Below are 14,056 nucleotides of genomic sequence, written 5' to 3' on the forward strand. Positions count from 1 at the left end.
CCTATAAAATCCAGGCCTGATCCCACGAGACCCTGCAGAATCCAGGATTCATTTCATGAGATCACCACAGAATTCAGGGCTTCCAAACACGGACCATGATCGTAACTGATGGAATACAGTACAGACTTGAAATATGCCCCATAGCATTCAGCATTGACCTTAAGAAGAACAAGTGTGTGGCAGCAGTCAAGAAAGCAAAGAGGAATGCTAGGAATTATTAGAAAAGGAATGGAGAATAAAACGGAGAATATCATGTTTTCGCTCTTGTTAAACGTTATGTTATATGTACCGTTGTTTCAGATGTAAACCGTTGTGAAGGCCAGTTCCAAACAATGGTATATAAAAACACATAAATAAAAATAAAATAAATCACTCCTTGGTGCTACTGCACCTTGAGAATTTTGTGCAATCCTGGTCACCACATCTCAAAAAAGATTTAGCAGAATTAGAAAAGGTACAGAGAGGGGCGACCAAAATGATAAAGGGGATAGAATGGTTCCTGCGGGTGCAGGAAGCCGAGCATGGTGGAGACGGCTAAAGCCCCTCTCCCTTTGCAGCTGGAGACCGTCTCTGTACTCAGCTGGTAAGTGCTGAGCCCCGGTAAAAAAAAAAAAGAAGAAGAGGATTCTTCCGATTCAGAGACATTGGAGGGGTTTCCGTAAGAGTTCCTGCGGTCTCCTTGCTCGGCGCGTCATACAGACATCATTCCCAATCCCGTTGGGGTAAGGGGACGTGGGCTTCCGAGTGGGTTGAGTGGCCCCACCAGTAGCTAGGTCTAGCTTTAGACTCAGTAGGCACACCTCGTAGGAGGCGCGGCAGCGCCATCTTGTGCGCCTTCTATTGCCCACCACAGGGTGTCGGTACGTGTGGTGCATGCTGGCTCTGTGCATGCACTGTGTGCGTAATGTCGCGCACAATAAAGACTAGGGGACATAGAATGAAGTTACTACGTAATACATGTAAGACAAATAAGAGTAAATGTTTTTTTCACTCAGTGCTTAATTAAACTTTGGGATTTGGTGCTGAAGGATGTGGTAAAAGCAGTTAATGTAGCTCGAATTAAAAAGGTTTGGACCATTTCCTGGAAGAAAAGTCCATAAACCGTTATATTAAGGTGGACTTAGAAACATGACGGCAGAAAAAGAGTGTCTAGCCCATCCAGTCTGCCAACCCACCCAATTAATTTAGCTTTATAATTCCCATCTCTCCCTTAGAGATCCCCTATATTTATCCCATGCATTCTTGAATTAGGATACTGTTTCTGTCTCCACCACCTCCACTAGGAAGCCACCTCTCTCTCCGTAAATAAACATTTCCTAAGATTACGCCTGAATCTACCTTTTCAGCCTCATCCCATGACCCCCATGTTCTGGAGCCACTGCTTCTCCCTGGGATAAGCAACATGGAATCTATCAACCTTCTGGGATTCTAACAATTACTTGTGACTTGGATTGATGATTGTTGGAAACAGGATACAAGGCTTGATGGATCCTTGGTGACTCAGTATGGCAAATCTTATATTCTTATGTTGAGCTTAATGCACAGAAACAGCAACAGTCTGATAATATTAATTCCTGAAGTACGACGGATCAGTCCAGAAAAGTGGGTTTATTCATCCCTACCAGCCGATGGAAGCAGAGAAGAAAACGTTGAGGCACTGCTCCATAACCGAGAGCGCCACCTGCAGTCCCTTGGTATTGACCTGTATCCAAGTCAAGATGTCTATGTGAACAACCCCCACCCCCCCCCCCCCCCCCCCCCCCAATAAAGGAGAGGGCAAACAGAGAATCAAGTTGGAACCCCCTGGAACTAGGCCCCCTTGACTTAATATAAAACACATTCCCAACTATGTACACCTCTCCTTAATCTGAGTAAATCACATACTAGCGCAACAACATACAGAAGTGAGGAAGTCTTTCGAAAAGATGGGGACGGGTCTTTGGCCTGATCCGTGGTACTTCAGAAATGAAAATTAGCAGGTAAGAACCAATTATCCTTTCCTGTTTGTACCCTGGATCAGTCCAGACAATTGGAATATACCCAAGCCCCTCTATTCTGGGCGGGAACTCAAAAGATCCATGTGCAACACATTTTCCCCAAACGTCGCCTCTTCTGGCGCTTGCACATCCAAGCAGTAATGTCTGGTAAAAGTGTGTAGAAAAGACCACGTCGCTGCTCCACAAATCTCCTGTGGAGAAAGCAACTGACACTCCACCCACGAGGTTGCATGTGCCCTAGTGAAATGTGATCTCAACCCCACTGGCACTTACCGGCCCTTAACAGATGTAAGCCGAAGCTATCGTCTCCTTCAAACATCAAGCAATAGTGCCCTTGGAAGCCTTATTCCCCTTCCTTGCACCACTGAACAGGACAAACAGATGATCAGATCTCCGAAAGGCATTCGTCACTTGAGATACCGCAAAAGGATTCGACGCACATCCAAAAAGTAAAGCTCCCTTGCCATTGGAGAGTCAGCTGCAACATTTGGAAAGGCTAGTAGCTCAACCACCTGGTTAAGGTGAACGGAGGACACCACCTTAGGCAAAAAGGACAGAACCATAAGTAACAAAACCCCATGCTTCGAAAAATGCAGGAAAGGGTTCCTACATGACAGCGCGTGCAGCTCAGATGTTCGCCTAGCCGAACAGATAGCCACCAGGAAAACAGTCTTCAGGGTTAAATCCTTTAATGACGCCCTCCGCATTGGTTCGAAAGGAGGACCACACAGCATCTGAAGAACCAAATTCAGATTTCATGCTGGACAAATCTTCCGAACTGGACGATGCAAATGTTTTGCCCCCTTTAGGAAACGAATCACATCTGGATGAGACACCAATGGTTTTCCCTGAATCTTACCTCAAAGAGAACCTAAGGCTGCTACCTGGATCCAAAGGGAATTATAGGCCAAACCTTAGCCAAACCGCTCTGCAAAAAGGCCAGGATCTGGGAACATCTACCTTTAAAGGTTGCACCCTGTTCTGGAAACACCAAGATTCTAACATCCTCCACACTCAGACATAAGCCATTGACATGGAAGCTCTCCTTGCCTGAAGCAAAGTCACAATCACAGGCTCGAAATAACCTTTCAGATGGAGTCACACCTCTCAAAAGAAAAGCCGCTAGAGAGAAAATGATCCTCCCAGTCTGAAAATATGGGCCCCTGCTGTAGCAAACCTGAGAGATGGATCAAGTGAACGGGACCATCCACTGCCAGACATAGAAGGTCCGCAAACCACGGTGCTGCCACTCTTGGGCTACCAGAATCACCCTACCTGGATGAAGCTCGATGTGCCAAGGCACCCGACCTAAGGGCCACGGTGGGAACACGTATAGCAACTGATGAGTCTGCTACGGTTGAACTGGAGCATTGATGCCCTCTGATCTGACCTCTCTTCTGCGACTGAAAAAACGATCTGTTTTTGAATTTGCCAGAGTCGCCTTAAGGTCCACCGCTGGACTGCCCCACCTTGCCTGCAGGAAGGCGAAGGCTTCTGCCGATAACGCCAACTCCCCCGGGTCCATAACTGCTGAGGAAGTCTGCTTGTACCTTGTCCACCCTGGCGACATAAGAGGCAGCTATTCTTATCAAATGTTTCTCCGCCCACACGAACAGCTCTTGTGCCTCCAGCGCCACTAGACAGCTCTTCGTACCGCCCTGACAACTGATGTATGCCACTGTTGTTGCATTGTCCAAGAACACTCTCACCAACTTGTTCCAAACGAGCGGAAGAAACGCCAGTAAGGCTTTGCACACTGCCCTGGTTTCCAACTGATTGACAGACCAGGTTGCCTTCTCTGACAACCACTGACCCTGGACTGATTTCCCTTGACAAATCGCTCCCCAGCCCAAAAGGCTGGGGGTCACTAGAACCCAGTCAAGCACTTCCAGATCCATCCCTTTCTCCAGATTGCACCGAAACAGCTACCACAAGAGACTGGACCTGGCATACTCTGACAATGGTAAAGGAAACTGAAAATCTTCTGACAGTGGATTCCAACAAGTTAACAGAGTCCCCTGTAGAGAATGCATGTGAGCAAAAGCCCAAGGAATTAATTCCAGTGTAGATGCTATGGAACCCAGGTCCTGCAAGTAATCCCAGACCCTGGGCAATGATAGGCGCAGTAGCCGAAGGACTGGACCTTGCAACTTGCTGACTCTCTCCACAGACAGAAACACTTTTCCCATCTGGGTATCAAAGCGTGCCCCCAGATTCTCCAACAACTGGACCGACTTCAAATGACTCTTTGCTAGGTTCGTCACCCAGCCCAACGAATCTAGAAGCTGCACTACCCGCTGGACTGAGCGACGACACTCCACCTCTGACTTCGCCCATATTAGCCAATTGTCCAGGTATGGGTGCACCAGGATACCTTCCCTCCTGAGTGCTGCCGCCACTACCACCATCATCTTTGTGAACATGCATGGTGCTGGCACCAACCCAAAGGGAAGAGAGCAAAACTGGAAATGTTCTCCCAGAACCATAAACCTCAGGTGCCCAAATGGGGATATGAAGATAGGCTTCTGACAAGTCTGACAATGCCCAGAAACTCCTCTTTGCACACTGCTGCTGTCACCATGCACAACATCTCCATTCAAAACTGCAGCACCCAGAGGGCAGCATTGACCTTCTGCAGATCGAGAATGGGCCAAAATGTCCCCTCCTTTGGCACCACGAAGTATATTGAATCCCGGTCCTACCCACTCTCCTGAAGGGGTACCGGTACAATGGCGTGTACGAATTGTAACCAATGTAGTGTATCCCGCACCACCTCTCACTTGTACCAGGAGACGCAGTGGGAGACCACAAAGGCATCCCTGAGAGGACGAGAACATTCTAAGATATAGTGGTCTCTTATCACCTCCAGGACCCACCAGTCTGATGGGATTCTGGTCCACTCCTCGTAAAAAAAGGGACAGCCTCCCCCCGATAGCCTCCGGGGAGGAGGGACCAACATGCCTTCATTGCCCCATCTTGTTTCCACTGCCCCCTTGAGAGCCACCATCTCTTGGGTATTTGCGCTGACTCCAAAAGGGCTGCTGTCTATGAGAACTGTGCTTCTGCCCCGCTGGACCAGGTCTCTTGCCCACATGAAACCTTCATGCCTCCCGAAAACAAGCTCACGACAGAAAAGATTTTTGGGGGGCCTTTCTGTCCTCAGGAACTTAGCTTTCAACTCCCCCAACTGCTTCTTTAGCTGCTCCGGGTCTTCCCCAAAGAATAGCTTCCCCTTGATGGGAAGATTCAACAGCTGGGATTTAGACCACACGTCCAAAGACAAATGTCGCAGCTACAGGAGCCTCCGCGCCACCACTGTAGAGACCATACTCCTGGCGGAAACCCTGGTCATGTCAAAAAGTAGCAGCCACATAGGCCACTTCCGCTTCCAAGAGGGCCGCTTGCGCCGACTCAGCTGCCGTCCCTGACCACTTGTCATGCGCTTTCTGCACCCAGCATTAGCAGGCCCTCTGCATCAAGCTTCCGCACACTGCCACACGAAGGCTCAAAGATGAAATCTCATACAGCCTCTTGAGCAGAATCTCCAGGTTCTGATCCTGGTCATCCTTTAGAGCCGCCAACCCCACTACCAGGATAGTTGTCTTTTGGTAACCGCAGACACAGCTGCATCCACCTTGGGTATTCTTCACAACTCCAAGGTCTGCACCAGCAAGGGATCTAACTTCGCCATAGCCCTCACTGCCTTGAGACTGCCTCGGGAGATTGCCACTCCCGATCCACCAGCTTCTTCACCTTCTTTTACAACGGAAAAGCCTTAGGGGGACCCCGTAATCCCTCCAGGACCAGGTTCACTCCCTCATTGTCTGATTCCTCCTGGGCGACTTTAATCCTCAGCTCCTCCAACACCTAGGGAATCAGCAGACCCAGTTCCTCCCTCTGGAACAGACGGCCCACCCGAGAGTCACCTTCTGCAATCGGCACCACATCTGGGTACTGTATTGGATCTCCCAATGCATCCACTGGGTCCTGATCCAAATCCTGCATCGGATCTCCAATGGCCTCAACAGAGTTTCTGTCCGGATCCATCGGCCGCCCTGCATCTGATCAGGATTATCCATTCTCTCCGACGAATCCTCTTCCACCGCAGCTCGTCTGAGTCCTAATGAGCACAGGATCCCTCCTGTCTCCACAGGCTTCTGATCCCTAGCCTTCTTGTCTGCTCGGGATTTCCTGGGTAATGGTCTCTTGGACCTTACTCCCTTCCTGGCTAAATAAGCCTTATGGAGGAGAAGAACAAAATCTGTGAAAATTCCTCCAGATCCGAGGAAGAAGAGTCCTGACCAGCGACTCCCATAGCATCTCCCCTTCCCCTGCCACCAGCAGGGTGCAGTTCATTGGGAAACAGCTTGGAAGGGGAGGCCCGAGGTTCCAAAGCAGAAGCCTAACTCCTTGCACATGCTGAAAAGATGGCCACCAGCTCCTCCAACCCCGCCGGGATCTCCAGAGCTGGTCCAACCATCATTGTGCTCTTGCCACCCCCTGGGGGTCCTGGCCCCCCCCACCCCCGAGGCACAAGGGCAAATCGAGTCTAGCCCGCTTTAAACAGCAACAAACTTTGCCGCACTGCGCGGGAGTCAGAATGCTGGCGCGGTCGGGCCTACAAATGGCCCCTGCCAACAGAAGCACTCCCCGACATTGTTTGGTGCCAAACTAACACCACCCAGCCCCGACCAACCTGGGCAATTCGACCCACTCCCGCCTGCCTGCCTCCTGGCAGTATAACCAGCAAATTACCCACTGCCTCAGCCCTGCTCCGTGTTACCACTGTGTTTTTCTTTTTCTTTTTTTTTTTTTTTTTTTTATTAAAGACACAGACCTAGCTAAAGCAAAAAAGAAATAGAAATAGTTCCCTGCTACTGGAGGCCGAGTGCTGAAGGAGCCAGGGACACAGAGGGAGTGAAGGGCCCAGAGAGGGTGAGGGAACCAGGACCCCTGGCTATCACCCCCTTGCCAAGAAGGGCTGAGTTAGGACAGGGGTCACCAACCCCCCACTCGCCCGGCTCCACTCAAGGGATGGCCCTCAAAGGAACCTAACACCCTGGGGAGCCAAAACTCCTTACTCTTCTTTTTTTTTTTTCCTAACTCCAGACTTCAGGTTTGCACCTCTACCATCTTCTGGAGACAGAGAAATACTGAAGAACTGCAGGTGGCGCTCTCAGTTATGTAGAAATGCCTCAAAGTTTTGTTCTCTGCCTCCATCTGCTGGTAGGGATGCATAAACCCATTTGTTTGGACTGATCCGGGGTACAAACAGGAGCACAGAATTTTGTGATACTCTTACAGAATAACTGTTCTAGACATAAGATCATAGGAGTACATTTTCAAAGGCTAAGATGTCTTTTACTTGAGTAAAATACATTTAACCCTCCTAAATGTGGGCAAGTGGACCTCTAATTGGCAACAGTCAATGGACCTGCTGCTATAAATGCATCCCTTACTGGGTAAGGTACCATAACTACCAACAGAAATACATTTGCAGAAAAGAGAAGGAAGGATTACTGTGAAGAGAATGGGTCACTTACCCTCTCCAGTCTGCTCTCGTCCATGGATTTTGAATACTCCTTCAGTTTGTACTCCTCCCTCTCAATATGAGAGCTTTCAATATCTGCAGACAGGTGAGGCATGTTTGTTACCCAGGCCACAGTGCGCTCGGAGGCTGGGGTCACAGGATTCAACGTAGCCTGCGTGTGTGTTTGCTGAGAACAGAAAAACAAAACCTCACTAGTAAGAAAAGGTCCAAAATGCCCCCAAGGAAACCAAGAACCCTAGAACATTTCACTGGCCACCTGAAAGACATCACTAATCCAGGACACGGTCACTGACCTCCTCATAGACTGAGCTAACCCCAACACCTACAATGAAGTTTCTCATCAACGTCCCTCATTGACCTTGTTGGTATCACTAGCTCCAAACAGCTTCAACTGACCTCCTCATAAACACCATTAATTATACCAATTTGTTTGCTCAGTACATATTCCCACATTCCCTCTCTCTGATTGCTCAGAAACCCACAATGACTCCAAGTTAGCCCTATTCATGCTCCAGATCCCTTCTCTTTGCTTCTCTGCATGCTTTCCCTACTTGCATTTTTTTCCAGTATCCCACCTGTTTGGTGATAGATGGCTTTAGAGCTGGGGGAATGTCTTTCGTTACAGACTGTTGGCGAGGCCTCGGTGGCCCGAAGGTGGGTTCCGGAGACTGCAGCAGGTTCCCACTGGAGGGCCGTGGCTTGTGTGCAGCACTCACCGTTAGCTGCTGGGATTTGCCGCGCTGCAATGGGGGCGGAGGGGGCTGGTCGAGTCGGCGCTGGGGGCCAATGGTGATCTGGGGCGGGGACAGCATGTGTTGGAGATTGTCTTGAAGCGAGAGCTGCCTTTTGGTGAACTCAGAGTTCTGGCGGGTGAACTCATCACTGTAGCTGTGACTGTGCAGCATGTGTTTGCTGGATGAGAGGTCTTCGCTTTTGCTATAACCATGGAAAGGGGCGAAGATGTCGGCGTTCGGGTCAGGCCGGTGCGGGGCTGGCCCATCCGAAGCCATGTGGAACAATGGGTTCTGAAAGGAGAGGGGAATCCTGAGCTGCTGTGCTGACAGTCCATCTGTCGTCACCCCCATCTGACTGAGCCGCAGACCTGCTGCAATGCTGGAGCCACTCCCCTGAGAAAGGCGGCTGGGCCGCAGCCCCACCGCTCCGGTGATGGATGCCTGGCTGCTGTTCAGCATGTCGCCAACGGTCTGCAGGTTGGAGATGCTGTTCATGCGGCTGTCCTGCAGGTCCAGCATGGATACGCTTTTATTTACGCTCAGCATCTTCTGGTCAGGCTCGGTAATGTCTGAGCTGCTGGTGCAGTAGGCCGGTGAGGAGCGTTCCAATGGTGGGCGGGTGACGAAGAAGACATCCTTGGAGGCTTTGTCCTTGGTAGGGGAAGGAAGCCGGGTCATGTCGATGGAGCTATAGAGAAGGGAGGAACAAGAAACATCATTTAGACAGAGCACATGCACGGCTGGTGTGAGTTTGTGGGTAGGCATGTTTCCAAAATGGGTGTTTTTACTTTATCAGCATACCTTCCCTTTGAAAAGTAAGACAGGGAAAAAGTACCCACAGACTTTGGCACTTGCTTTTTCTTGGGTATTTTTCCTTAGAAAATAATTTGTGTAGATATGAAATGTAATCTACATGCATTAGTCTTCCCCATCATTGACCTAAAGGTGGTCCTGGACCTGCCAACTTTTCACCCAGCTAAAATTACATGCAGTGTTGATCCCCACACTTACCTTTTGCTGGGTATGAGCCGAGCGAATTTCAGAGTCATTTTACCCAGGTAAGAAACAGAAACATGACAATAGAAAAAAAACCCAAAAGCATACAGCCTATCTAATCTGCTCATCCTTCCAAATAATTGTTTTACAATCCCTACCTCTCCCTCAGAGCTTGACTCAGGCTGTCTTGAGTTCAGATACTGCTCCTATCTCCACCACCTCCAAAGGGAGGCTGTTCCAAACATCCACTACCCTAGCCATAAAGAAATATTTCCTAATATTACTCCCCCTTTCACTCTCATCCCATGACTCCTCATTCCAGAGCCTCCTTTCCACTGAAAGAGGCTCACCACCTGTTTATAGAAGCCTTGGAGATATTTAAATGACTATCATATCATCCCTATCTCGCCTTTCCTCTAAGGTATACACGTTCAGATCTTTAAGTCTGTCTCTGTATGCTTTCGAATGAAGGCCACAGACCATTTTAGTAGCCACTCTCTGGACAGATTCCATCCTGTTTATATCTTTTTGAAGGTGCAGTCTTCTTGGAAGATATTTTAAGCAGTTATGTCTTTAGTTTATCGGAAGAGTTTGTGATGCACAGGTGGGATTAATAGCGCAACAAAGCATTTGCCAATAAACTAATAAATGTGAATTATATAGTGCACAGCTTAGCATAAGGATTAAGACAGTTTAAACACTATACTGTTGCATGCTGATTTTTTTTCTTCTCTAGTCTGCCTAATAATAAGTTCAGATCTGAACAAAAGACATCTGTTCTTCTAACTGGTAAAGCCAGTAAAGGCTAGTGCTTAAGAATCAGGCACGGGATGTCTCTAACAAGCCATAGCTGAACTATAAATCTTGTTGAAATTGTGAGTATTAATTAGAACAACTGGCTTTGCAAAACCTGGATTAAAGCCAGAATATGAGAGGATAAGAAACTAACAATTGACAATATTCTTTAAATGATTCATGGAGGAGCACTGCTAGCCATTTCATGTGGTCTCCAGGCCCGTGTCCCTCAATCTTTTAACAAATATCTCGACTCACGAATTGGGGGACTTATGAGGAAGGCATCTTCTTTATCTTCTTGTACAGGATCTTTATCTTGTATTATTATAATGTTATTTGCCTTTCAATGATTCATGCAATATTGTTTTGATATTTGTCTTTGCTGATTTTTTTATCATATTTTACAATATTTAGTAAACTGAGTTTTTGCTTTTATAAATCTGTGTTCTATGATGTAATTACCACATTCAGGCCACAGCTTACATTTGGCGCCACGAACAGGATATTACATATTATGTTGATTGTATTGAGGATAGGATTAATGGTTGTTTGTCTTTAATTTGTTAGATATCTTGCCTTATAGTGAGTAAGTGCTAGAGAGTTACAAAAATAATATGTGTCCTTCTTGCTATTAACAATGGGATCAGGTGTAAAGCTGCCAATGCTCCCACTGACCATGTTTCTGATAACATGTCCAGCTGGACCAGTCACGAAAAATGTAATGCTCTAGCAAAATTACTGAGCCAAACAGAGACAGCTGATTTGGAGGAAATTATAATGCTGGGACAGGGCTCTGACGTGACCACTGAAATATTTACCTATCTCTTTCAGTGAAGGTTGGGAAATGTCAGGACCTGTTGTGGACATGTCTCATGCTTTTGTCTGTCATCAGTGCTTTGACTAACAGTATACACTTCAGAAGGGTGTAACTGATTTAACTGCATCGAATGAGGAACTGTTCTGTATCCAAATCCCTGAGCAGGGATTGGCTCCAGATCCCAGAATCAAGCTCAGTGTTTATCTGCATTCACAGTTTATAGCAGCAATGAAGACTGGCAGGCAGGAAAAGGAAAGGGCTGAGCCCTCCCGAGGGTCCTCTTTTTATTGTGCATACATTCAAAAGCAGATGATGTGTCATCACATGATTGGCTCCTCTCCACATAGCAACAGACGTATCACCACACTAAAATAAAATGTAGATCTTCTTTGTTAGACTCTCACCTGTTCAAATCTCGGACCATGAAGGACTGTAGGTCAGAGGAGGGGCCTCGCATGATGATGGGTTTGGGTGGGAGCCTCTCACTCTGGTGGCGTGGCTGGCGTTGGATATGTGGATTCCTGAGAGCTAAGCTGATGTCATTGAGGAGGCGGGGCAAAGGACCCAGCTTCATCAAGGCTTCCTGGGAGAAAGAGATGGAAACTGCATAAAATACATACACTACTTGATTAGTAGGGAGGTCACTGTATGCCCGACTTAGCTTGCATTTGATAGCTGTCTAAAGTGAAATTAATTTTCAGCTGCAACCCTAGGTGGCTAGATTGTGGTTGAAGATTCACCTAAATCTAACTTGCTAAACGTAGCTGACAAGATGTAGAGGTACATATTCGGCATATATTTGTTCTTCTAACTTTGGCATTTAGCTGGACAAATGTCTGGATTTAAAATTTCTACCAGTCTGACTGCTCCTGACTTAGCCGGATAACTTGTTAGATGGTTAAAAACTTATCTGGCTATGTCAGGGGTGGTCTGGTCTGGGGCAAAGTGCTGTTATCTGGCCAAGTTAGCCGGATAATCCCGATGTTCAACGTTATCCAGCTAAAGTAGGCTGGATAACTTTAGGAGAGCCAAAGAGCAGACCCAAAGTTAGCCAGATAAACTTATCGGCTAATTTTAAGATAGCCGGGTATATTCAGTGGCTTTCCTAACTTTCCTAGCCAGCCAGCAGGCTGAATATGGACCTCACGGATCAGCTATCTCTGTGCTTAAGGACAGCTGGCTAGCACTGGAAATCAAAGTAGCCAGCTAAAGGAAAACTGGTTCTTACCTAATTTTCGTTCCTGTAATACCACAGATCAGTCCAAACTCCTGTGGTTCTGCCTCCCTTCCAGCAGATGGAGACAGAGAAAGTTTTACTGACACTGTCATATAACCTAGAATGCCTCCTGCAGTCCGTCAGTATTGAACTGTACTGAAGCCAAGATAGTAGAAAAACAAACTACTAACCACTAGCTATTATTCCCTGAACGAGCAGTGGGAATAGGTGAACAAGAGCAAAGAAACTAGTCCTCATCAGATAAAACCTGTGCCATTCTTCAGATTAATTACAGATCGAGTGGACTCTGCACAACTCCCTTTCCCAATAGGGTGGAACTCTAGAATGATCTGTGGTACTACAGGAACAAATATTAGCAGGTAAGAACCAATTTTCCTTTCCCTGTACATACCCAGATCAGTCCAGACTCCTTGGATGTACCAAAGCTTCCCTAAACAGAGTGGGACCTCGAGAGTCCTACTCGAAGCACACTCTCACCAAAGCCCATGACCTCTGGGGCCTAGACATCCAAATGATAATGCCTGGCGAAAGTGTGCAACGACTTCCAAGTAGCCGCCCTGCAAATCTCTTGCAGTGAGACTTGCTGACATTCGGCCCAGGATACCACCTGAGAATGAGTACTCAAGTCCTCCGGAACTGGATACCCCTGACAGATATATGCGGAACCAATAGCTTCCTTCAACCATCATGCAATCATGGCCTTTGATGCTTTATGCCCTTTCTTTGTACCACTCCACGGTACAAAAAGGTAATCTGACAAACAGAAACTGTTAAGTAACTTTAAGACCTTAACAATGTGTGCTTCACATCTAAAAGCCGCAATTCTCTTTCATGAGGCGCCAGAGGCTTCAAACTTAGGAAAGTCGGAAACTCCACAGACTGATTAACGTGAAAAGATGAAACCACCATCAGCAGAAAGGCTGGAACCGTCTTGAGAATCAGAGATCCTCAAGAAAGGCTCCCTACCACAGGGCTTGAAGTTCTGAGATTCTTCTAGCAGAACAGATTGCCACCAAGAAAACCACCTTCAAAGTGAGATCTTTTATAGTAGCCCTTCTAATAGGCTCAAACGGCACCACACACATGCCCTTTAGGACTAAATTAAGACTCCAGAAGGGTCATAGCTTCTGAACCGTTTTGCTCCAAGGAGGAAATGCGCGACATCTGGATGCGCAGACAGTGCCACCCCGTGCACCTTGCCGCGAAGGCAACCTTGAACCCTGAGGGAGTTAAAGGACAAACCCTTCACCAAACCCTTTTGCAAGAAGGCGTGCCAAGGAGGCCCACATAGGAACAACCCCTTTCTCCTTGCACCAATCCCCAAAGACGCTCCAGACTCTCACATCCGCCAAGAGGTGAAAGACTTTCTTGCCTGCAAAAGAGTATAAATAACCTCCTCAGAATAACCTCTCTCTCAAGTGCTTCCTTTCAAAAGACAAGCCATGAGACAGAAGCAAGCTGCCTGATCTGAAAATATAGGACTTTGATTCAATAGGTTTGGCAGATGAGCTAGTCTCAGTGGGCCGTCCATTACTAGATTGATTAGATCCGCAAACCAAGGTCTTCAAGGCCATTACAGAACCACCAAAATCACATCCCCCTGGTGAAGCTCCACATGCTGAAGGATCTTGCCCACCAATGGCCATGGCGTAAATACATATAGCAGAATGTCTCACGACCAAGGAAGGACCAAGGTGCCTACTCCCTCTGCTCCATGCTCTCTTCTGCAACTGAAGAAGCGGGGCACCTTGGCATTCCTCTGCATTGCCATCAAATCCATGTTAGGCTTGCCCCATCTGCAACAGATGAGATCCATTGCTGCCTCTGATAGCTCCCACTCCCCTGGATCCAGCTGCTGATGGCTGAGAAAGTCTGCCTGCACATTGTCGAGTCTGGCTAAGTGAGAAGTCGCTATCATCACCAGATGTT

The 14,056-nt window shown here is 47.6% G+C and overlaps 1 protein-coding gene across 10 annotated transcripts in view; it reads right to left on the minus strand.

The window, feature by feature from the left end:
* The window catches only part of SYNGAP1 (synaptic Ras GTPase activating protein 1), a 211,396-nt gene that overhangs the window by 17,527 nt on the left and 179,813 nt on the right, over window positions 1-14,056 (minus strand). For all 10 annotated transcript variants that reach the window (XM_029584372.1, XM_029584381.1, XM_029584373.1 and 7 more), the window contains 3 exons: window positions 11,295-11,473; window positions 8,124-8,970; window positions 7,541-7,714 (listed from right to left, as the gene is read on the minus strand). In XM_029584372.1, coding sequence (XP_029440232.1) covers window positions 7,541-7,714; window positions 8,124-8,970; window positions 11,295-11,473 — 1,200 coding nt within the window. The remainder of the gene's footprint in view (window positions 1-7,540; window positions 7,715-8,123; window positions 8,971-11,294; window positions 11,474-14,056) is intronic.

Source organism: Rhinatrema bivittatum, chromosome 19 (genome assembly GCF_901001135.1).
Source record: "Rhinatrema bivittatum chromosome 19, aRhiBiv1.1, whole genome shotgun sequence".
In the NCBI taxonomy this organism is placed as follows: Eukaryota; Metazoa; Chordata; class Amphibia; order Gymnophiona; family Rhinatrematidae; genus Rhinatrema; species Rhinatrema bivittatum.